Source organism: Phyllobates terribilis, unplaced genomic scaffold (assembly GCF_046119375.1).
Source record: "Phyllobates terribilis strain yellow unplaced genomic scaffold, ASM4611937v1 Scaffold_11__3_contigs__length_659146591, whole genome shotgun sequence".
NCBI classification, from domain to species: domain Eukaryota; kingdom Metazoa; phylum Chordata; class Amphibia; order Anura; family Dendrobatidae; genus Phyllobates; species Phyllobates terribilis.
Window position 1 is genome coordinate 532458849 of NW_027362771.1, and position 26440 is coordinate 532485288.

The 26440-nt window shown below is 43.9% G+C and overlaps 1 protein-coding gene across 1 annotated transcript in view; it reads right to left on the minus strand.

Moving 5' to 3' along the window:
- Nucleotides 1–10638: 10638 nt before the first annotated feature.
- Nucleotides 10639–26440, minus strand: part of NPC1L1 (NPC1 like intracellular cholesterol transporter 1) — a 34062-nt gene continuing 18260 nt past the window's right edge. Inside the window, exons 14-20 of the mRNA XM_073653765.1 lie at nt 23757–23883; nt 22615–22670; nt 22364–22514; nt 20597–20828; nt 17036–17149; nt 16758–16920; nt 10639–11649 (exon numbers count right to left, since the gene is read on the minus strand). Of these exons, the coding sequence (XP_073509866.1) occupies nt 11438–11649; nt 16758–16920; nt 17036–17149; nt 20597–20828; nt 22364–22514; nt 22615–22670; nt 23757–23883 (1055 nt within the window). The 3' untranslated portion in view covers nt 10639–11437. The remainder of the gene's footprint in view (nt 11650–16757; nt 16921–17035; nt 17150–20596; nt 20829–22363; nt 22515–22614; nt 22671–23756; nt 23884–26440) is intronic.

Consider the following 26440-nt stretch of genomic DNA (forward strand, 5'->3'; position numbering starts at 1 on the left):
GGATGGGAGTTGTGGTGATGCAGTGTAGACGGCAATCAGAGACAGAGTCGGGTTATGCAGTTTAGGATGTTTACTCACTGCTGATGTTCTGGTCACTCCAGCTTCGAGTGACCTCCCGAGCCGTGCTGCGTCCACCAGGTTCTGGATCCAGCCAACTCCCAAATAAGTCCGGAGCGTGACCCTGAGCTCTCCTTCAGTCCTTTCTCTGGCCGTCCCCACTATTGATCCACCCAGGTCCAGCTCCCTCGGGCCTTCTGTTGGGACACCCTTGGCCTTGGGTTCCCTGACCCTCCTCGTGGTATGCCTTCGTGGTGGATGTGGTGGGTGACCGTGGCAAACGCTGCCCACGGTCTCCGGTCTCTGGCTGGGGAGTGTTTTTACCCCCACCAGCTTGGGTTCCGGTACCCTGGTGCCGACTCTTCACCCGGGGATTTAAGTTGGGATCTTGGAGTCCTTTTCTGCTGTTTCCCCCTCTGGGTCTCTCTCTCTTCTCCTCTCTCACTCTGGGTCTTTCTTCTCCTCTGCTCCTGACTTTCTCTCTGCAACTGACCCTGTTCTTAGTTGGTGCCCACCTTATATACACCCTCTATGTGTGAGCTCAGGTGACCAGCACCCAATGAGCTCCTATCTTTACCCAGGCTGCTCCCCCTATCTGCCCCTACACTACTTGGGATGTTCCACCCCCCTCCCACTCCAGCCAGGAACAGACTCGGTCGTACCTGCACATTTCTAAGTGGGAGTACCGTCGGTCTGCTCCTCGGAAATGGGATGTGTGTAGTGCATGCAGCCTACCGAGCTCAGATCCACACTCCTTCCTTACCCGGGAGTGGAATATCACACCTCTGGGTTGAGGTGCAATACCCCTGTAGCAGCCGAATCCTCAGGGTGCTACATATACACAGAACGTTAGGGAATTGTTTGCAGTTTACTTACTTTAACCGCAATCTCACATCATTACTATAAAAACCTGTTCACTTGAAAGGGGCTGCGCAGCGCTGAGCTGATAATGGTGCTGTGCAGATAGAATCTCACCTAGGGAGGGCTGTCATCACGCGTGCTAGCAGGGTGTCACATGGCAAATTACTGTGTCTCCTTCGTATATCTCCGAACTAATATCCTGATATCTTCCCTCACGTAATCTCCAATCCTCCCAAGACCTCCTTCTTTCCTCCACACTCATACGTTCCTCACCCAATCACCTCCAAGATTTCTTCCGAATATCCCCCATCCTCTGGAATTCTGTGCCCCAACACGTCTGATTAGCCACCACCTTTGGATCCTTCAGACGGAACCTGAAAACCCATCTCTTCAAGAAAGCTTACAACCTGCAATGACCCCGCTGCCACCTCAACAACACCGGAGTTACTGCAACCCCCCCCAACCTACTGTCTCCTTCCCCACCATCCTGTAGATTGTAAGCCCCCAAGAGCAGGGTCGTCTTCCCTCTGTACCAGTCTATCATTGTTAGTTTGTCTACTGTAAGTGATATATGTATTTTGTATGTAACCCCTTCTCATGTACGCCAGAGATTGACCTGACACCACGTCTAAATCATAAGGTGTTGTGCCAAAGTCCCCATAAAGCTAAAGTAGAAAACAAAAAGAGGACAAGGGGTACAAGAAATGTACCAAACATCTTAAGTGTGGAAAATATATATATCAAATACAAATATACGAGAAAAAGGTCTAAATTTTATTTGATTCACCAAACAGTCACAATAAATAAAAACATAATTAAAAAAGACAAAAATCCCCTAGAAAAAAAGCCCCATATGTATATCATAATAAATACAATGTATATAACATCATAAATATGGGTGGACACATACAAATAGACCCAGTAGGTATGAATTATCACAAAGTGATCTAAACAGAATAATAAATATTAAATATAACCAGATAACTACCTGTAATAGTAATTTCCCAGGGAAGTCCCTTAGCCCTATTCACAACATAACCTAAAATATAAAGTAGTTTCAAGTCGGACGATCCCTGAAGAGAATAAAGGGAAACATTTGTATGTGTCCACCCATGTTTATGATGTTATATACATTGTATTTATTATGATATACATGTGTTTTTTTTTCTAGGGGATTTTTGTCTTTTTTAATTATGTTTTTATTTATGGTGTCTGCTTGGTGAATTAAATAAAAAATATAGCTTTTTCTCATATATTTGTATTTGATTTATCTATTTTCCACACTTAAGATGTTTGGTGCCTTTCTTGTACCCCTTGTCCTCTTTTTGCTCCCTCCTTATGTACAGCACAATGGAGTCAATGGTGCTATATAAATAAATAATAAATAATAATAATATTTTGTTAAAAAAATAAATCACACTTGGAACAATGTTATTCAATGCAGCAGTGCAGATGAATGATTTTTTTTCACTGAATCTGCGTGTGAATAAAATCGCAGCCTGCACAATTTTCCTCCAAAAATCAGATGAGACTCGTCCATTCAAGAGGGTTGTGAGAAAAAGATTGGATGACGTATGGAGCCACAGTATTGTGGCACCCCTGAGGGTTCAGTCGCCACAGAGGTACTGCACCTCACCCAGAGGTGTGGTGTCTCCTTCTCTCAGGTAAGCAGGGAGTGCTGTCGGGAACCCCAACACCTGCATCCAACACTACACTGCTCCAGGCCGGCTGGAGGGGTAAGATGCAATGTGTTTCCTGCTGAGCCCTGTCCCTGGCTGGAGTGGGGGGAACCAAAGGTAGGGGGAACCAGTAGTGGGTGTGCGTGGGGGATGTAGAGTAGGGGAGCACCACTGTAGGAGGTATATGAAGGGAAGCCATCTTAAGGTGGCAGTTGAGTTCAGTGAGAGAAGTCAGTCAGGGAGCAGAGTCTCTTCAGGAGCTCTGCTCCACAAGTGGGGCCTAGTGATAGAGGCCCAGGAGGGGAGCAGAGGAGGAAGGCTCCATTCTATAGAAGGGATCCCAGGGGGTACGGCGAGTGCAGGACAGCACCAGTACGCCCTGAATCTGCCAGGTGTCAGAGGGACCAGGCCGCAAGAAGGGGACCGGCCCCTGGACCAGCCGTGTTACTCCAGGTCTCAGCTGGAAAAACCGGAGGCTTCTGACTTTTATAGTGCAGTTGCCACAGCCTCATCCTAGTCACCGTGAGGTTCAAGTAGGTCCGGGAACTCCAGGTTGCCCAGAGGGACTTCAGAGCACCCGAGCGGGACTGTGTGTGGGGAAGCGCAGCGTGAAGTCGGTCAAAGAAAGGAACATAAGAAAGCGGGGTTCTGTCAAGCACTCCTGATGCATCTGAGGAAGAGCTGAACCCCGGCCTGGTGAACGCAGCGCGACGTGGGAGGCTGACACCCGTACAGTATACCTGTGGAGCTGTCATAAGAACTGTGAGTAAAAACTCGGATGACTGCACTGCACTGCCTCCGTCAATTATTTCAGCTGCGCCATCTCTCCCTCTGCACTACAAGCCCCAGTATCACCACCCACCACCAAACTCCACACTGCCCCGGGGGCCCGCTCCACCCGTGGGGAGCAGAAACACCTCAGCTGCCATCCCATCACCCCCTGGAGGTCTGCAGCAGCGCTGGTAATCGTTACCAGGTACCACAGGTGGCATCACGAACTGTTTACTTTATTTTTATTTCTATCCAATTTCCAATCCCCTTTTTGGTTGACCGCCCTGGGCCACGGACCGGGCCAGCCACTGTGACATACCCCCCCCCCAGCATCCATAGACCCGGCTGCCGAGTACCCCATTGCCCCGGGGGTGCATCAACTTAGCATCTGATTTTTATGGATAGGGTGCAGTCAGATGGCCCTAAAAACCGGACTGAAATCTGCCCACAAGCACGGACTGGCCGGCGGCTCTCCCGAACTGAGCATGAAAGTTGCATAAAAATATATGTAGCTGTCACACTCTGCCCGGGAGAGCCGCCGGCCAGTCCGTGCTTGTCGGCAGATATCGGTCCGATTTATACATCCATCTGACTGTCCTCATATATTACAATTCTGTAACATAGGAAACTGTAAATGATAAATAGCTGCTGAGTAAAACAGATTGTAGACGGATGACAAGTGAGAAAAAAATCATCCCACTTTTCTGAATGCAACTGTGAACGATTTTTTTATATTATCAGGTGAACTTATCCTAAGTCACAGCCGTCCAATAGACTTTTAGTAATTGGAAATATGTCTTAATGTGAAAGCTTTGTCTCCCTGGAAAAATATATGAATAATGGAGATTTCTCCATATATCAAGTTCTCTGAGATCAGATGGGAAATCTCAGCATTAAATTAGGAATATTCATTGTGTTGTCAGTACCAGCCCAGACTTACGGCTTACTCAGCGCCTGCCATAGACACACTGTGGCTCACAATAAGTCCCGGGGCGTCACACCTTCGTGACTAATATTTGACACATCCAGAATGTATATTTATGACATTATTTACAGCATGGGCTGTCAGTGCCGGGTAAATGAATGCTGCTATACGTTCACTTATTTATAGCTTTGTAGATTATACATTGGAAATAATAAATTTGTTCTATACCTGCCTTAAAGGAAAAATCACTTCCACATCATACTGTCTAACAAAGCACTTTAGGAGTTGTGCCTCTCGTGAGTAGCACCAGTCTAGGACTGGCCCACCGGAGAAGAGAAGAATCCTCCGGTGGGCCACCACCCTCTTATATGAGCAGTACTTGGCACAATATATGTGAATATCTATGTACAGATAAAGGCAGCATCTTATTCATTTACCAATCTACACAGTTTATTGTTATATACAATTGTAATTGAGGATAATGTCACATTTGCATGAAGCTGAAAAGTGGGGCCCTGAAGTTGGTTACTGGTAGGCCCTTGGCACCCCAGTCCGACACTGAGTAGAGCTATGTGTGGCTGCCTTATTGAGGAAAAATCGTTCTTCTTCTGTGCCCCTTGGAAGTGTAACCCTTAAAGGGAATCTGTCACCACTTTGGAGATATCAGACCTCTACTATGGGCATACAGGGTATAGAAAAGTAAATCTATACATACTGTATGGCCCATGGTAGAGGTCTGAATGCAGAGACACCAAGCTATCCCCGCCTATCTGTTTATTATTCCACCAAATCCCCGCCTATGTACACCTTTACAATATTTCCCCCCTCCCATTGTCTGGCATAACATGCCATTTCTCCCATGCCTGTCAACTGGTCACTATAAAATCAATACCTACTTACTTTAGTTAGTCGCTTTGGTGCTTGTGAATCATAAGGGTTGTCGATTCTCCCCACCTTCCTCCTCCCCTCTCTGCTCGTTATCTTAATCACAGTGATATTTGTATCCTCAGGATGCAAACACAGTTGAACACAATGGGGCATCAGGGATATATCAGCTCCACGCTCCACCATTCAGCCTGTGCATATGAGGCTCAGTACAGCAGGAGCGATGACATCACTACATAGCACCTGCTGTGTGGAGCCTCAGTCTGCATGTTGCACAGAGTGGATCAGCGTGTCAGGGAAAGGGGGCATCATACTGTGAGTGGGGAGACTGTGGGGGTCATCATTCTGTGTTGTGGGAACTGTGAGGGCCATCATACTGTGTGGAAGGCTGTGGTTGCTTTATCCCGTGTGTGGAGGTACCTAGGGTGCCATCATACAGTATTGGAGCATCATACTGTTTGGAGGGCTGCAGGGGCATCATACTGTAGTTGGAGGTCATTGTGGGGGCATCATACTGTGTTGGGGTCACTTTAAAGGCCTTATAATGTGTGTGGAGTAACTTTGAGGGTATCTTACTATATTGGATACACTGTGGCAGTATACTATTTTGGGGGAACTGTGGTGACATCATACTTTGCTGGAGGTACTGTAGGGACATCATACTCTATGGGGGCCATGAAGGGAGTAGCTGGTAAAAACACTAAGAGGCTCAAATAGGGTAAAAAATACTTTGCTTAAATGCATGTTCCGCTCCCTGTTTTTTAAAGTTGGGAGGTACGCCCTTCTGTGACTGTGCCTATGTGCCGCAACCTGCCTACTCAATAGAATATTTTTTAGGGGGAGATAAGGGGTGCCCAATTAGGACTTTTGCCATGGAGCCCATCATTTCTATGCAAAACCCCGGCCCAGACTATGGGGTAAAAGAGTATTATATGGTGCAAAGCATTGTTTTTTTTAGGGAGGGAACGTAAGTCAGTTCAGTACACACTGTGCAGGTGAAGGTTGCATGTACTTTTGCTGTGGTGTTGGTCAGTATTGAAAAATGGGGACTTTTTTTGTACACTGGAGAATGTTAAGCACCTCAGGCCATAGGATTACATGAATTTGAGGACTCACCATGAACTGGCAGAGAAAACATGTTATGGACTTTTAAAGAGAATCTGTCAGCAGGTTTTTGCTTTATAATCTGAGCACAGCATAATGTAGGGGCAGAGAGCCTGGTTCCAGCAATTTTTCACTTGCTCAGAAACTTGCTATAGTTTCAATACAATCAGTGATTTATCATCAGGAGATTATCACAGCAGGAATAGGTGTTTTGTGCAGTGCAGTCCAGCTAATATAACCCCGCCCCCACCACTGATTGGTTGCTTGGTGACAATGTACCGTGTACACCGAAAGCAGCCAATCAGTAATGTGGGTGGAGCTATACACAGCTCAGCATTCTGAGCTCTGCTAGATCTGCAGCAGAGAAAACTGTGATTCTATCACAACCGCTGCAGCCAGGAAACTAAGTGACATATCCTTGGAATCAGGGTCTCTGCCCCGACATCATTTTCTTCTCAGATTCCGTAGAAAAAAAACTGCTGACTGATTCCCTTTAACTGCATCTACATTATGCTGCTATCAGTGTGCCCACAGGTCATAGTATGGGGTTATCTACTGCCAGACCTTTTGAACTCTGTTTTTTTTATCTGAAGGATCCAATGATCTGGTGGCCCTGTCTGTCCCTGCTTGGGACCTCACCCTGGAAAGTAGGTTTTAGTAAGTAGAGCTGTCTTTTTGGTCTGAGAACAAAATGGATAGAAAAGGACCAATCTAAATGAACTGGCAACCTCAGATGAGAATTTTTATATGAATAATTCATAATAATAATAATAATAATAATAATTTGTGTTTTTTTAAGCCACTTTCATTTTTTCATCTTCAGTCAAATTAATCAAAGCTGGGCACGGGGGTCATGAATTTTGAGCAAAATTAAAAATGCATTTCATTTTCGCGTTTACCAATTTTGCAACTTTTTAGTATGAAATGTTGCAAGAGCTGCTAAAAATGGTGCAAAATTTGCACAAATAGTTCAGGAGCACATAAAATCAATCCGGAGGGGAGGGAAGACTGCAGAAAATTTCCATCAAAATTTACAACTTTTTCAAAAAAGTCAGCCAAAAACATCTGGAAACCCTAAAGTTACCCATAGGGTAAACTAAAAAAGATAGAAGAGCACATAAAAAATAAAAACGTAAAAAATGACTTTAAATAAGGTGCAAATTGAAAGAAGAATAAGGTACAAACAAAAAAAAGAGAAAAGCATATAGATAAAAATAAATTGTTCTTCTGGGCACTTTTTCATGTGCTCATCTGAACTTGTCTTAACAATTGTGAGATTGAGGTGATCATCAATACTCAGAAAGGTGAGCTGCATTACCTGAGAATGACCACTGCACAATGTACGGCGCTGTCGAGTCCTGGCTCCGCGCACTGTACTTCCAGCGGCTGCGGTACCTGTTAACAGCTGATCGGTCCGGTGCCGTGTGTCACGCCCATAATGATCTTATATTGATCCATACCCAATATGATAAAGACTTTACAATAAGAATAACACCATACACTTACATGTCACCACTGCCATTCTCAACCGGTCACATACCATTGTTGTGTCATATTACCACTGCAGCCAATCAGCAGCCACTGATCGGCTCTGACTAAATACTGAAGGACTGCAGCCGATCAGCTTTAATTAATTAATTATTTAAAAATCTATAATATTGCATTGGATGATGCAGGAGTTAGTGGTGATCTCAGGCAAGGATGTGATTTAATTTTAATAAATTCCTCTAATTTTTGTGAAGATTGAGGTTGTCTTTCTTGTTTATGAAGAGTCACGTGGTTCTCATCACACATTCATACCGCAGCAAGATACAATTATGTCTTGCTGCCACTAGGAGAAGATGATTGCATAGGATTTTATATGTTTAATTGAACTCAATAATATAGCCACAAGTAATGCACTCCTAGTGGTGGCAGAAAGAATGACATCCTTTAACTCACAGGCAAAACTAGGGGTCCAGCACAGGGGGGACCCCTAATTCACATAATGCGTCACAGTTAAATCCAGTGACTCACAGGTGATGTCTTTTCTAATGGGAGTCATTCACTTTTCCTGACTTTTCCATCAGGCTAAGATCATCATGATTAAACACAAAATTTGAGCTTGGTTTAAGTAGCTAAACATGCAGCACATAAATGCATGTTTCACAATGGCCATGAATCAGAAAAACCTACAAGAAGCAAAATGAACATAAACCCTGCTGTAAATAAATAAAAAGCAAGAGCATTTAAATAAAATAGGGTTCTTAGTAACACTGTTTTTGATCAAAAATAGTATATAAGCTATCCCACCACGACAAGGTGTACCCGTTCGGGATAGTCCTACACTGTCTAATATTAAAAACCTTACCATGTGTCAGAGTTGACCTCAATGTGTGAATAAGGGCAGACAAAGGACTAGGTCCCAAACTATGGACACCAGGATAGGGAAGCTTTAAATGGATTATCCAGCTCTAGCCAGGGAGGCCACACCCAGGTTTGCACAGAATGCAAAAAAATACAAAGAAAAAAACACAAAATTATCTGAGCTTGAACCAAACTCACTTGCTTTTTATTTATTTACAGCAGGGTTTATGTTCATTTTGCTTCTTGTAGGTTTTTCTAAGATCATCATGATGGCCTCTTCCAGTCGCAACTGTTTCTACAGAGTTTACGTTGGTGCCCTCTTCTTCTCCATTGCGTTGTTTCTACAGAGTTTGCAAAACAGACACATGTGACTTCTTGCATTATCAGCACTGTCCCCTTTATTACCATCCTATACAAACTCCTTATCCGGCTGCTGTCCCCAATTGTGAGCCTATGGCTGCCCCAATCGCCCCTGTTGCTGCACCTGTCGTATGGCACAATGCCATAATGGTGTCATTAATACAATTACCCCTAAAATATAGTGCCAAACAGATGACCATCCTGAAAACAATAGTGCCAGGTAGATAGTGTCCCAAATATTATATTGTGCCCCACAGAGTAATGCAAATTTTCTTTGTGCCCCTAAACATTAATAGCTCTTCACTGAGTAAAAAGAAAGCCTCTTTGTTCCTTAAAGTGCTCTCGCTGCAGCGAGTCATTCTCCTCTGCCCTTCAGCATAAGCGGTCCCTCATGCCACCGTTCATGCTGAAGAGCACATGTCGCACAGATGGATTACGGCGTGGGGCATTATGGATTCTTTAAATTTCGGACAGGTGAGGGATATTGTTGTTTTTTATTTTTGTCTTTTTACAGGGGACAATGGCTTCAGGAGATTAGGTTTTAAGGTGAGTATAATGTATTTTTCTTAATTTTATTCTTCATTTTACACTTGATGTAGACAGCGGGGGCTGAATACAACTCTCAACATTGTCCCCTGCTCACGCTGGTCTCAGCGCTAGCAGGGGACAACAATGTGAGTTGCCTTTAGCACCCGGTGCCTGGGAACAGCACAAACTGAGTTGGCTTTTCTCAGGCACTGATACGTGTGATTCTGATGCAGCACACGGTTACCACACGTATGCAACACCTATGCAACACATGGACACTTATATCTCTGGTACTGGTTTTGCCAGTACCGGAAATATCAGGACGCGTGAAGGAGGCCATAAAGGGGTTTTCTGATTTTGGAAAACCCTTGTACCCCAGATGTAGTTTGTTTTAAAAAACAATCCAGTTTTTAACTCCCCCTCCTCAGGTCCAGCGTGGAGTCCCCGCCACGGTTCTGTGATTGCCTGCAGCGCTGATGTCCTGTTGACAACACTGCAGCCAATAACTGAGCTTAGAAGCTCTGATTTGTTAGTATTGTAAACTTGGGCAGAACTCCTGAGTTCGCTGATTGGCTGCAGCGCTGTCACTGTTTGTTACACCAGTTAACGCTGGACCGGGGGAGAGTGCAGTAAATGAGTAGTTTTTGTAAAACAAATTGCAGTCAGGGGAAAGGGTTTTTAACTCTGAAATACTTTGATGCATGCAGGTCCTAGACCACCAGCCTAAGTCTGCCCCTGATAAACAGCGGGATCAAACTAATGACATACATAGAAAAGAGAAACTCCATAATAAGGATCAGAATGGGCTTTCAATTAATGGGAAGGGATTTTGTCACCCATCAACACAGGATCTGTTATTTGGTTCTCACTGACCCTTGGGACAATTTTTAGCGTTATAATGCTTCTGCCGAGAAGAATCCTGCACGGATTCTCAGTAAGAAAAATGGTTAGATCAAGCAGCGCTGCCCCCTCTTTTCAAGAGCCCTTTGGAGGGGCCATAGGATCTCCATGCTTTTGAGTTAAACACCAAAAATCGACAGAATAAGGTAAATATTATCAACCAGAACCCTTGATCCAGAGCAAAGACGTTTGCAGCTTTTGACCACTGCTTGGTAAAACAGACAAGGTGCAAAAATACTATTTTATTGTACAATATTTCTTGATATAATATTAACGGAAACAAAAGAAAAAATTCAGCTGCTTCCACATTATGTCCTGCCTAAGATAGTCCTGGTGGGCTTAGCAGCGGCTTAACTACAGCATACTTACCATGATTTAGAGAATGACAAACTCAGGACATTTAGGCCATGTTTCCAAAGAGCGGAAAAGTCACATTTTTTCCACTACGTTTTGTTGTACAGAAAATCTGCTGCATTTAACAATTTGAGCAAAGTGGATGCTATTTCATGAAAACTCATGTCCATTGTGCGTTTAAAGACGCTCGCCACAAAATGTGCTTTTTTGCTATATGCAAATATTTCATTACCCTCATTCACAAATTTAGCTATGCTTCTATGTATTAGTTAATTGGGTAGTTTCTTAAATGAATGATGTTGCCTTTGTCTGTATATAGTGGATCAAGTATATTGTTCCACCTACTGTTCACATTGATTGATGCCCACTTCTGCAGAGGGGCCCACCGGTGGATTCACCTGTTCTCCAATGGGCCAGTCCGAGCCTGTATGAAGAAACTAGTGCTATAAATTAGGTGCGATAGTTGGGGGCCCTGTTAACATTCTGGCACCCAGAAGACTACACCTTTACATAATGTCCATCAGAGTCACATTTAGTGTAAAGTCTATGGTGCCATGTCTGAATACATGTCGCTTATTGAAGAAGTGGCCGGATCTTGAAGTAGTTCATGAGGTAATGGACAGCACTAGCAGTCATACAAAGTCTGTCCTTAAGGCTATTTTTTCTTTTAAGATTTTCCGTTCTCCTTTGTGTTTTTCTCTTCTTCCTGGAATGCCATGTTGCTGTACATATGGATGCCGTTCTCCTCATTCCTTGCTTTCCCATCTCCCGGGAGGGTGGTCTCATAATAAGCATTAGGATCAATCTGCTCCTTGTTGTCCTTGGCCACCTGTTCTTTCTCCTGGCACTGCAGTAACACGGCTCGGTTTATATTGGGACCTGCAAATAAATGATTCCTAGCGTCAGCACAGAAGACAAACCTAGATACATTTCCCTTTTCTTAATGAGGAGCCCTTCTGACAATAACAATTCTGCTTAGCATTGAACATTGTGCCGTACCTCTGTTATTCCTCTTAGAAATGTATGAATAAATTGAAAAGTGGATGTTACCATTCGGAGTTGTGTCCTTATGCAACTTTACCACCAGGGGTGTAACGATTGAGGCCAGAGAGGGTGCGACCGTGACCAAGCCTGTGCGGGAGGGGGGCTTCCGGCGCCTATTTCAGCTGGATATGTGTCCAAAGATGCACATTCAGCTGAAATGCATTGTAGCGCAGAGACCCACCAGGTCACTGCACCGCAATACACGCCAATCAGAGGCTGGCAGCTGATGTCGACTTGCCTGTAACTGGGGGCGCATGACAGTTAAAGAAGAGGAAGCCGCGCGGCGAGGGAGCGGAGGGAAGGTGAATAGATTTGTTTATTTTTTACTAGATGGTGGCCCGATTCTAACGCATCGGGTATTCTAGAATATGTGTGCGGCCGACCGGGCGCAATCAGCAGAGTGGTGTTTAAATTTGGTGCCAATATCGCTGATTGGTCGCGGCCACCGGCCGCGACCAATCAGCGAACCCTGTTAGTCAGGACCGGACAGCGTGTTTAAATTTGGCGCCAAAATCGCAGATTGGTCGCGGCCGGCGGTCGTGACCAACCAGCAGAGCGGTGTTTAAATTTGGCGTCAATATCGCTGATTGGTCGCAGCCAGTGGCCGCGACCAATCAGAGAATCATATTACTGAGGACCGGGGAGCGGCGCTGCCTGTGCGGGTACTTCCACTGCGAGCAGCCGGGAGATGACCGGCTGCTCGCATCAGAAGTATCCTGACCGGCGGCGCCGCTCCCCGATCCTCCCTTCACACTTGCCTTTTGGAGATCAGCGGTCCTAGACGCTGATCTCCCGACGGTAGCCGCATGGAGGTCAGCGCCGCCGCCGGTCGGGGTACTTATGCTACGAGCAGCAGGGAGATGACAGGCTGCTTCGCCGCTGACCTCTGTGCAGAGCAGTGTTTAAATTTGGTGCCAATATCGCTGATTGGTCGCTAGCCGCTGATCTCCCGACGGTAGCCGCATGGAGGTCAGCGGCGCCGCCGGTCGGGGTACTTCTGCTGCGAGCAGCCGGGAGATGACCGGCTAGCGCCGGTCATCTCCCGGCTGCATCGCCGCTGACCTCCGTGCGGCAGATGAGCCACTAACGGCCGCCATCTTTTTCTGAAATCCTGCGTCGCTGATTGGCCGCGGCCGGACCAATCAGCGACACGGGATTTCCTGGACAGACAGACAGACGGGATAAGACGATTATATATATTAGATGCACTAAAGAACAGTGGAAGAACAGGGGACATATATACCAGGGTGGGGGACATATATACCAGGGTGGGGGGCATATATACCAGGATGCGGGACATATATACCAGGAAGGGCCCAGGATGGGGGACATATACTGTATATCAGGATGGGGGACATATATACCAGGGTGGAGGACATATATACCAGGATGGCGGACATATATACCAGGATGGGGGACATATATACCAGGATGGGGACATATATATCAGGATGGGGGACATATATACCAAGATGGGCGATATATATACCAGGGTGGAGGACATATATACCAGGATGGCGGACATATATACCAGGATGGGGGACATATATACCAGGATGGGGACATATATATCAGGATGGGGGACATATATACCAGGATGGGCGATATATATACCAGGGTGGAGGACATATATACCAGGATGGCGGACATATATACCAGGATGGGGGACATATATACCAGGATGGGGACATATATACCAGGATGGGGGACATATATACCAGGATGGGGACATATATATCAGGATGGGGGACATATATACCGGGATGGGCGATATATATACCAGGGTGGTGGACATATATACCAGGATGGGGACATATATATCAGGGTAGTGGACATATATACCAGGATGGGGGACATATATACCAGGATGGTGGACATATATACCAGGATGGGGGACATATATACCAGGATGGGGGACATATATACCAGGATAAGGAATATATATACCAGGATGGGGGACATATATACCAGGATGGGCCCAGGATGGGGGACATATATATCAGGATGGGGGACATATATACCAGGATGGGGGACAAACATTCCAGGATGGAGGACATATATACCAGGATGGTCTCAGGATGGGGAACATATTTATATATCAGAGGGACATACAGTGCCTACAAGTAGTATTCAACCCCCTGCAGATTTAGCTGGTTTGATAAGATGCAAATAAGTTAGAGCCTTCAAACTGCAAACGAGAGTAGGTTTTATGAACAGAAGCATAAATCTTACAAACCAAAAAGTTATGTTGCTCAGTTGAATTTTATTAAATTTTAAACATAAAAGTGTGGGTCAATTATTATACAACCCCTATGTTTAATATTTTGTGGAATAACCCTTGTTTGCAATTACAGCTAATAATCGTCTTTTATAAGACCTGATCAGGCCGGCACAGGTCTGTGGAGTTATCTTGGCCCACTCCTCCATGCAGATCTTCTCCAAGTTATCTAGGTTCTTTGGGTGTCTCATGTGGACTTTATTCTTGAGCTCCTTCCACAAGTTTTCAATTGTGTTAAGGTCAGGAGACTGACTAGGCCACTCCAACACCTTGACTTTTTCTCTCTTGAACCAGGCCTTGGTTTTCTTGACTGTGTGCTTTGGATCGTTGTCTTGTGGGAAGATGAAATTACGACCCATCTTAAGATCCTTGATGGAGGAGCGGAGGTTCTTGGCCAAAATCTCCAGGTAGGCCGTGCTATCCATCTTCCCATGGATGCGGACCAGATGGCCAGGCCCCTTGGCAGAGAAACAGCTCCACAGCATGATGCTGCCACCACCATGCTTGACTGTAGGGATGGTATTCTTGGGGTCGTATGCAGTGCCATCCAGTCTCCAAACGTCACGTGTGTGGTTGGCACCAAAGATCTCGATCTTGGTCTCATCAGACCATAGAACCTTGAACCAGTCTGTCTCAGAGTCCTCCAAGTGATCATGAGCAAACTGTAGACGAGCCTTGACATGACGCTTTGAAAGTAAAGGTACCTTACGGGCTCGTCTGGAACGGAGACCATTGCGGTGGAGTACGTTACTTATGGTATTGACTGAAACCAATGTCCCCACTGCCATGAGATCTTCCTGGAGCTCCTTCCTTGTTGTTCTTGGGTTAGCCTTGACTCTTCGGACAAGCCTGGCCTCGGCACGGGAGGACACTTTCAAAGGCTGTCCAGGCCGTGGAAGGCTAACAGTAGTTCCATAAGCCTTCCACTTACGGATGATGCTCCCAACAGTGGAGACAGGTAGGCCCAACTCCTTGGAAAGGGTTTTGTACCCCTTGCCATCCTTGTGACCCTCCACGATCTTGTCTCTGATGGCCTTGGAATGCTCCTTTGTCTTTCCCATGTTGACCATGTCTGAGTGCTGTTCACAAGTTTGGTGAGGGTCTTAAATAGTCAGAAAAGGCTGGCAAAAGAGATCTTTAATCCACACATGTGAAGCTCATTATTCTTGGTGCCTGAACTACTTCTTAATACTTTAGGGGGACCAAACAGAATTCTTGTGGTTTGAGGGGTTGAATAATAAATGACACTCTGAATTAACTTTTAAAGTTTTTTTAAAAAAAAAAAAAAAGTTGCTGCAGTGCATTTCCCACTTCCAGGCTGATCTACAGTACAAATGTCACAATGCCAAGTTAATTCCGCATGTGTCAACCAGCTAAATCTGCAGGGGGTTGAATGCTACTTGTAGGCACTGTATATACCAGGAAGGTGCCCAGGATAGGGGACATATATACCAGGATATGGGATATATACAGGGATGGGGCTAGAATGAGGGACACATATACCAGGATAGGGGACATTACTACAAAATGGGGGAGGTGGGGAAACACATATGTCCTTATAGGATTTAGAACACTATGAGGGCTCATATATCTGACAGGTGGGGGGAGGGTCAAATTTTGCATCAGGGCCCATCGGACTCTAGTTACACCACTGTCTCTCACTCTATATCCGCAGTGCTAATGGTCAAAAATATATTCAGCTGAATGTGTGGAATTGTACCTGGGGCGCAATGATTGCAGTTGCAGAGGGTGCGACTAGGCCCGTGCTGGAAGGGGGACTCACCGATTTCAGCTGGATATGAGCCAGTTTTAATAAATTCCCTCCTATATTATTTCATTAATTAAGCTCTATATGGAACGCCATAAGAGGGCATCAACAGAAGGTATTACACAAGGCAGCATCCAATTTAAAGGCCTCATACACCATAGACTAAAATGGCCAACAGTCTATTACGTATGGTGGTCTTCCTACTGTCCTATTAGGGGGAAAGAAGAATCTGGTTGGTGCCTTGATTCGCTGGGAGATGATTCTGGCAGTGACTCTCACATAGAGAACACAGGAATGCTCGGCTGAGCTGTTTACTCCTGTGTATAAGGGAGATAGCGATATGGGGGCTTAAGATTGGATTTAGCAAAAGGGCAAGCATAGTCTGTCTTCTATGTTCCTCATTATTGGCACTCATGAGTGATGTTGCAATATGGCAGAACTTGATGCAAGAATAAAAAAAATAATCATACAAAGTATAGTATGCAGTGTCAGACTGAGTGCCAAGGGACCACCAATAACATTGACTCTGGGGGTCCACTGTTAATATAAATATTACTTCACCCTCATTCATAAAATTACCTATGCTACTATGTAATAATAAACAGAGTAGTTTGTCAAATATTTGATGAGATGCTGCCTTAAAGTACTGCGCCAACTAATGCTCAGATAAGGCAGTGGGGGTTAGGCTTTTGCACAGGGGCCCACCTGGGAATTCATCTGCTTGCCTGTGGGCCAGTCCGAGCCTGATAGTATATGTATAAACATCTAGGTATAGTATGTACATACAAGGCTATATCAGTTTTTTTGCTCTTTTTGCACCAGCCATGCCACAGGCCCCAATTAGACTCATCAGAAAACACTATAATTATTTTTCTTGCCTAACTGCATACAACTTACCAAAGTAACTGAGTGCGACGGGGAGGAAGACGAGGCCATGCACCAGTCCTAGCAGAGTTATGGTCAGATTAAGGCGGAAGAAGAAGATGTGAATGAGCTGCGCTTTGGCAAATGCTAAAACAATAATTCCTGGAAGGTTTGTCATTGCTACTCCTGCGAATACCTGTGTGCAACACAAGGACATGGAATCATACACAGGGGGGTCAAACAAAATGGGGAATATGTGTCAACGTGTGTCCTCTAAAATAACATGTCCTCATCCCGTCTCTTATACTCACAGCACTGCCCATATAGATAGTAGCATCTCTTGCCCGGTCCACTTTGGTGAGTTTGTTGCTCATGGCAAACGATCGTGTAAGGTGAGAGACAAACTCCACTGAGATCCCAACGGCCTATGAGGAAAATGACAGGGATAGAAGAGACATTAGCTTATCTGGCCATTATAGTAGTGAGAGAGAAACTACCTATTAGTCATACACCCCTTTACCCTCTTATAAGGTAACCAAACAGATCTACAATAAAATACTTTCTGCCCAAAATCACCACTAGGGGGAGCTCTCCACATAAAAATTAGTACTGCGTTCTATGGGAGTTGTATCAATGTATAGTGGTAAGCTCCACCTAGTGGTGACTGCAGGAATAAAGAAATATTATTTAGTATGGACTTTATTAAAAAAATAATAATAAAAATAATGATAAAAAATGGAAATTACGACCACAGCAGATATTAAGTGTTAACCTCTTATTAACCCTAAATTGCTAAGATTTTTAGGTATTATTTTATAAACTATAGACTATCTGAAATAATAATTGCTAACCCCTGAACCATTATTATTACTATTGGCAATACTAAAAATCATCCCATGTAAAAGCATGGAACATAGTAAGTGTGGTAAGTTGGTATTTCGCCACCTTTGCTATGGGCAATAAAAATAAAGAAATTGCCCTTTAAAAATTTTGCTTTTGCCCCTGCAAAATATGGATACAGTGGGGAAAAAAGTATTTAGTCAGCCACCAATTGTACAAGTTCTCCCACTTAAAAAGATGAGAGAGGCCTGTAATTGACATCATAGGTCGACCTCAACTATGAGAGACAAAATGAGAAAACAAATCCTGAAAATCACATTGTCTGATTTGGAAAGAATTTTTTTTTAAATTTTGGTGGAAAATAAGTATTTGGTCAATTACAAAAGTTCATCTCAATACTTTGTTATATATCCTTTGTTGGCAATGACAGAGGTCAAACGTTTTCTGTAAGTCTTCACAAGGTTGGCACACACTGTTGCTGGTATGTTGGCCCATTCCTCCATGCAGATCTCCTCTAGGGCAGTGATGTTTTGGGGCTGTCGCTGGGCAACATAGACTTTCAACTCCCTCCAAAGGTTTTCTATAGGGTTTAGATCTGGAGACTGGCTAGGCCACTCCAGGACCTTGAAATGCTTTTTACGAAGCCACTCCTTCGTTGGTCTGGCGGTGTGCTTGGGATGTCATGCTGAAAGAAGACCCAGCCATGCCCTTGCCGATGGAAGGAGGTTTGCACTCAAAATCTCACAATACATGGCCCCATTCATTCTTTCATGTACACGGATCAGTCGTCCTGGTCCCTGGGCAGAGAAACAGCCCCAAAGCATGATGTTGCCACCCCCATGCTTCACAGTAGGTATGGTGTTCTTTGGACGCAACTCAGCATTCTTTCTCCTCCAAACACGACGAGTTGTGTTTCTATCAAACAGAAACAGTTATACTTTGATTTCATCTGACCATATGATATTCTCCCAATACTCTTCTGGATCATCCAAATGCTCTCTAGCAAACTTCAGACGGGCCCAGACATGTAAAGGCTTAAGCAGGGGGACACGTCTGGCACTGCAGGATCTGAGTCCCTGGCAGTGTAGTGTGTTACTGATGGTACACCACAGCAAAAAAGGGCAGCAAAGCTCACCTGCCGAGCTCATCAAAGCCAAATGCACCACCAGGATGCAGCAGACCCACATAAAGATGGCAGCTACACAGGTGCAAAATACTGATGAGACAATCACAACCTACCATTTCATGGAGGGGGTGACTGCTTAGTATTTGAATTGCACACAAAAAGGATTGTATAGGGTGCTGTTCACACTAGGGTAGTGCACAGTATCCAGCTCACAGCCTATTAGTTACGCCCATACTATTAGACTAGGCGGGCTGCCCGGTACTATCCAAGTGCACCCCCTGGGAACAGACACCCTGGTTTACAATGCCCGCACTGATGGGCCTGGCTGCACCCTGGAATAAAAATGTGCAAAAATACATTTATATAATATATGAGGTATTAGTTGATATTTTGGCCAAAATATGTAAGCTCGTAACCCACGACAAGGGTCCTCATGGTTACGAGTCCTACTCAAAACACTAACAGCAAAGCCACACTAAGAAGAATTAAAATTCCCCCAAAAATTCGAGAAACAACACTGCAAAAAAAGGGCAGCAAAGCTCAACTGCCCAGCTCCTCAAAGCCAAATCCACCACCAGGATGCAGCAGACGCACATAAAGATGGCGGCTAAACAGGTGCAAGATACTGATGAGACAATCACTCACAACCTACCATTTCATGGAGTGGGTGACTGCTTAGTATTTGAATTGCACACAAAAAGGCTTGTATAGGGTGCTGTTCACACTAGGGTAGTGCACAGTATCCAGCTTACAGCCTATTAGTTACGCCCATACTATTAGACTAGGCGGGTATGTAAACTAGGGTGTAGTGTTACATTGTAAACTAGGGTGTCTGTTCCCAGGGGGTGCACTTGGATAGTAGCGGGCAGCCCGCCTAGTCTAATAGTATTGGCGTAACTAATAGGCTGTAAGCCGGATACTGTGCACTACCCTAGTGTGAACAGCACCCTATACAAGCCTTTTTGTGTGCAATTCAAATACTAAGCAGTCACCCACTCCATGAAATGGTAGGTTGTGAGTGATTGTCTCATCAGTATTTTGCACCTGTGTAGCTGCCATCTTTATGTGGGTCTGCGGCATCCTGGTGGTGCATTTGGCTTTGAGGAGCTGGGCAGGTGAGCTTTGCTGCCCTTTTTTTGCTGTGTTGTTTCTTGAATTTTTGGGGGAATTTTAATTCTTCTTAGTGTGGCTTTGCTGTTAGTGTTACTGATGGTAGCCTGTGTAACGTTGGTCCCAGCTCTCTGCAGGTCATTCACTAGGTCCCCCTGTGTGGTTCTGGGATTTTTGCTCACTGTTCTTTAGATCATTTTGACCCCACAGGGTGAGATCTTATGTGGAGCCCCAGATCAAGGGAGATTATCAGTGGTCTTGTATGTCTTCCATTTTCTAATTATTGCTCCCACAGTTGATTTCTTCACACCAAGCTGCTTGCCTATTGCAGATTCAGTCTTCCCAGCCTGGTGCAGGGCCACAATTTTGTTTCTGGTGTCCTTCGACAGCTCTTTGGTCTTCACCATAGTGGAGTTTGGAGTGTGACTGTTTGAGGTTGCGGACAGGTGTCTTTTATACTGATAACAAGTTCAAACAGGTGCCAGTACTACAGGTAATGAGTGGAGGACAGAGGAGCCTCTTAAAGAAGAAGTTACAGGTCTGTGAGAGACAGAAATCTTGCTTGTTTGTAATTGACCAAATACTTATTTTCCACCAAAATTTGAAAAAAATTTCTTTACAAATCAGACAATGTGATTTTCAGGATTTGTTTTCTTATTTTGTTTCTCCTAGTTGAGGTCTACCTATGATGTCAATTACAGGCCTCTCTCATCTTTTTAAGTGGGAGAACTTGCACAATTGGTGGCTGACTAAATACTTTTTTTCCCCACTGTATATAATAGGAGTAGTCACTCACCGTTACCAGGTTGATAAGAGAGACAGCGTTATAATCAATGCCCCATATAGTCATGACGCCAACTGTGTCTATGATGATCATAAAAATGGTAATCAGGTTAATTAAGCCCGAACGCAGGTCCATGCCCAGGAGGATGCAACACACAGCGAAGGTGGGCAAGAGACAAATGGCTAAGGTGAAAAGCCCCTCCTGGACAACAGTCAGGTACTGTTCATAATAGACGTATGTGATCCTGTGTAAAGAACGTTACATATGGTGAGAATAAGGATCATTTAATGTGAAAGCCAAGTAAGACTATATATATATGTATATGACGGTACATGCAAAGAGAGTATAATTACTATGGTACGAACTGCTGATTTTAGATTTATTCTCTTGTTGCTTTTTTCTTTTCTTTTGCAGGGTTTAGATTACATACAGTATACAGCACTTGACTTCCAGTGAACATCATTGGAGCACATGTAGCTAATGGGGTATTCCCAGTACATAATGTTATGGCAAATCACCAAGATTAACCATAATATTAATGGGTAATACTAAAGGCTAGGGAATAACATACTGATCTCTGGGGGTTTGACTGATGGGGGACCCACAGAGATCCACTAAGCAGTGCTCCGGAACCCAGGAACAGACTCATATTTTTTAATAATGTACTGATCGCTGGAGATCCGACTGATGGGAGACCCACAGAGATCCACTAAGCAGGGCTCTGGAACCCGAGAACGGGCTCTGAAAAGCTTTGGAGCTGTATTTTTAAGGCTTGAGAAAGGTCATTAATGGCCAAAATGTTGCCTGTTTTGTCTTCCTGTTTTAACTAAAGGAATAAACTTCAAGTTTTTTATCAAGAACCTGCTGTTTTGGTGCCTTGGCTTCTCTGAATTTACTGGGCTCTGAAAATCCTGATATTGAATGAGACAGAAGGGCACATGCTCGACCTCCCCTCCATTCATTGCCATAGGACTTCCGGAAATAGCAGAGGGCTGTACTCGACCTTCTCCTGCAGTTCCATGGACAATGAATGGAACAGAGGTCGAGCATGCAGAATTCCGGTGGGATCTCTAGCAATCAGTAAGTTATTCCCTATATTATGGGAAAACCTACTATTTTGGGAACATCTCTTTAATATTAGTGGGAGTCGTGCATCCTGCAAAGGCAGTGATGGAAGTCCCTTTTTCTTGGTTACTACCTGTGGAGGAAAGTGCAGCCCAGCTTCATTTAAGTGACTAGGTATGTGCTGCAGTACCCTGCGGGAAAACATTAAAGGAGCCATATTGCTAAACTAAATATGGCCCCATTAATTCTGAGAATAATCTCCTAGGAGTCAGCCCCCCACCCATTGATAAGAAATCATTTGTAACAGACTTTACTTAAAACTAAAGTTGATGCAAATTGATTTGCCGGACTGGGTCCATCGGCCATGTCAGTAATCCGTGACCATTGGACGGGAGCCCTGAGAACTACCTGTTCCCTGCCGGCATCCTCGACTCTTCTTCTGATTAGCCGGCCTGACATAACGTCATCGTTGTGCCGCGATGAACATATGATGTCACAACAGTCCGGCTAATCTAGAGAAGAGTCATGGTTCCCGGGAAGTAGGAGGTGGTTTTTCAGGGCTTTCATCCAGCGGCCACTGATTACTGACGTGATCAATGGATCAGGTCCTGTGGAATCGATTGGCACCAACTCTACTTAAAAGCAAACCCAAAGTGTCCCGATATTTGCTGTGTTTCTTATGATCATTTTACAAGGAAAAAGTAGAAGACTCACGTGTAAGGGAAAACGGCAAAGTTAGGATCCGTGCCTGTAATGTTCCTCAAAGACTTTGTTATATCAGCAGCCAGTTCTCGGGCATATTTCAGCGCTCCTGTATACTCTTGTGAGTTCTTCAAGGGTGTGTGATAGGCCATAAAACGAGATGCTGCACCAGATAATAAACCAAAGTAAGTTTATTAATATCAATATTGTACGAGAGATAGAACTGGGCATTTCATAAGTACAACACAGGCAATGTTCCTTACCTATAATTTCTCCCGCATCATTGCGTTTAACAGCATTATCATAAGCACCCAGCCCCCTAGAAAGAAATATACAATCATATTATATTTGGAACCAATCCGTCCATGTAAACTATATTTGTAAAGACTAGAACAATCTATGAAGAATACAGCATGGTGTCTCTGTGCCGTGCTGCACCGGGGACCTGGGTTTCTGACCAAGGACAACATCTGTTTTGCACCTTCTCAATATTTATTTGACTTCTCAAGTTTTCTTCTAGACCCTCACAAACATACTGATAGGTCAATGTGGTTTTTAAGCCAACGCTGTGGAATATTAGGGTATGTTGACACTATGCATTTTTTCAGTGTTTTTTTATGCGCTTTTTTATGCTAATTTTTAGCTGTCTTTTACAGTATCAGCAAAGTCTGTGAGATTTCAAGTTTTTATGTCGTCAGTATTTTGTGATTTGCATGTTTTTTTGCACAATAGAGTATGTGACATACTTTCAGCGTTTTTTCAGCGTTTTTCACCCATTGAAAGTAATTAGTGGTAAAAAAACACTGAAAAAATGCCTAGTGTGAACATAGCCATCAGGTTTTGCTGCGTTTTTAGTGAAAAAAAGCAAATACTGAAGTATGTGAAACGCATTTATTTTTGTGATTTTCCCAAGTTTATCATCTTGGTCATCTGAGATGGCAGTTAGGATTAGTACAGTTGTTTAATTTAATTAGTGAAACGTATAAAGTAAATATTTACTGACCAAGTATTGTTCAATCTCACACCTTGGTCAGGCAGTGTTTACTTTGTACAGGTCAATAATTTAATTAAACTGTGCTAATCCAAATTGTGTTTGACCAAGGTGTGAAATTGAACAATAGCTAAGCAACTCAATGGCAGACCAAAGTGTGAAAGTAAGTAAATGCACTGCCATTGGTGACCTGTGTTCATGCTTCTGTGGTGGAAGCAAAGCTGAACTTTGGGATACTGAAAAACGTGCCAAAAACCGGTTTTGCTGCAGAAAAAAACCACTGAAAAAACGCCTAGTGTGAACATAACCTTAGTGCTACATAAGCACCCAAAAGTGACTATATATCTGGTTCTATATGACCTTCATTATTAAAATACTGGAATGCTGGCCAGATGTAAGGACGGTTTTACTCACCCTTTTGGACATTTTAGATTTGGATAGTCTCCCAGGAAATTGGGTAGATATTGGTTAAATTCTTCCACTGTTGGTCTTAGAGTTCCATTTGGATGTCTCATACATTTCCTTATACATGTATGTGTGGCTGTCAGAAAAATAATTATAATTAGTTTGTACAGTCCAAACCAGAAAAAGGCAGATATTACAGTATATTCGACTAATCTATATCTGAGAGATTGTATCCTATTGTACGACATACATTAACTTCCAGGACGCTTTTGTACTCTAATACAAAGTTTGTGTGCCCCACCCCCACACACAGTCACTCGTCATGTGCCATTATATCGAGCTTTCTTTTGTGAAAATTGGGCCTTTGGCTGCACGGCCATGATGTGATTACTCAGGGGTGTGACTATAATGGGTGCAGGGGTTGTGATCGAACCCGGGCCCTTGAGCCTAGAGGGCCCAAAAGTTCCCTTTGGCACCTATAAAAATTCCATTGCTATATAAGATCTGCAATAATTGAGGGTCCTGTTGGACATTTTGCATTGGGGCCTACAAGTTTCAAGTTACACCACTGTGACACAGTTGCATACGTTGTCTATGTTCTCCCACTATATAGAAAAGTACAGCAGACTATGCTTTTCTGGTGAAGCATAAGACAAAAAAGATACCCTATTGTCATACACTGTCTACGTGAGGTCCTATGAATACATTTAGCCTTTGTTTTCCTGGAACATATCTCTGATGTGTTCACGAAACGATATGTGAATAAAGCGTTAAAGATGATGTTTTCCCATAGTAGACATCCCATGCATATACCTTACAACATGTCTTCTATATAGGAGTCACACCACTGGCGACCAGGTAAAGCCTCAACGAGGAGGTCATGTGAAAGTTACGCCTGGCAGAATGTGGATGAGAGGACCCCTGTTCTCCAAATAGGTGGAGGAGTCAGTCAGAAACGTGCCCCTACTTCACTTGTCAGACATTTATGGCATACATAGGGCCTGCTGCAGATAGGTACAGTACTGACCAAAAGTTTGGACACACCTTCTCATTTAAAGATTTTTCTGTATTTTCATGACTATGAAAATTGTACATTCACACTGAAGGCATCAAAACTATGAATTAAGACATGTGGAATTATATACTTAACAAAAAAGTGTGAAACAACTGAACATATGTCTTATATTCTAGGTTCTTCAAAGTAGCCATCTTTTTCTTTGATGACTGCTTTGCACACTCTTGGCATTCTCTTGATGAGCTTCAAGAGGTAGTCACCGGAAATGGTTTTCACTTCACAGGTGTGCCCTGTCAAGTTTAATAAGTGGGATTTCTTGCCTTATAAATGGGATTGGGACCATCAGTTGTGTTGTGCAGAAGTCTGGTGGATACACAGCTGATAGTCCTACTGAATAGATTGTTAGAATTTGTATTATGGCAAGAAAAAAGCAGCTAAGTAAAGAAAAATGAGTGGCCATCATTACTTTAAGAAATGAAGGTCAGTCAGTGTGAAAAATTGGGAAAACTTTGAAAGTGTCCCCAAGTGAAGTTGCAAAAACCATCAAGAGCTACAAAGAAACTGGCTCACATGAGGACTGCCCCAGGAAAGGAAGACCAAGAGTCACCTCTGCTTCTGAGGATAAGTTTATCCGAGTCACCAGCCTCAGAAATCGCAGGTTAACCGCAGCTCAGATTAGAGACCAGGTCAAAGCCACATAGAGTTCTAGCAGCAGACACATCTCTTCAACAACTGTTAAGAGGACACTTTGTGCAGCAGGCCTTCATGGTAAAATAGCTGCTAGGATACCACTGCTGAGGACAGGCAACAAGCAGAAGAGACTTGTTTGGGCTAAAGAACACAATAAATGGACACTAGACCAGTGGAAATCTGTGCTTTGGTCTGATGAGTCCAAATTTGAGATCTTTGGTTCCAACCAACAGTGTCTTTATGCGATGCAGAAAGGGTGAACGGATGGACTCTACATGCCTGGTTCCCACCGTGAAGCATGGAGGAGGAGGTGTGATGGTGTGGGGGTGCTTTGCTGGTGACACTGTTGGGGATTTATTCAAAATTGAAGGCATACTGAACCAGCATGGCTACCACAGCATCTTGCAGCGGCATGCTATTCCATCCGGTTTGCGTTTAGTTGGTTCCATGATTTATTTTTCAACAGGACAATGACCCCAAACACACCTCCAGTCTGTATAAGGGCTATTTGACCAAGAAGGAGAGTGATGGGGTGCTACACCAGATGACCTGGCCTCCACAGTCACCAGACCTGATCCCAATCGAGATGGTTTGGGGTGAGCTGGACCGCAGAGTGAAGGCAAAAGGGCCAACAAGTGCTAAGCATCTCTGGGAACTCCTTCAAGATTGTTGGAAGACCATTTCCAGTGACTACCTCTTGAAGCTCATCAAGAGAATGCCAAGAGTGTGCAAAGCAGTCATCAAAGCAAAAGATGGCTACTTTGAAGAACCTAGAATATAAGACATATTTTCAGTTGTTTCACACTTTTTTGTTAAGTATATAATTCCACACGTGTTAATTCATAGTTTTGATGCCTTCAGTGTGAATGTACAATTTTCATAGTCATGAAAATACAGAAAAATCTTTAAATGAGAAGGTGTGTCCAAACTTTTGGTCTGTACTGTACATCGATGGGACGTCTTTATGTTGCGGAATCTTTGAAATTTA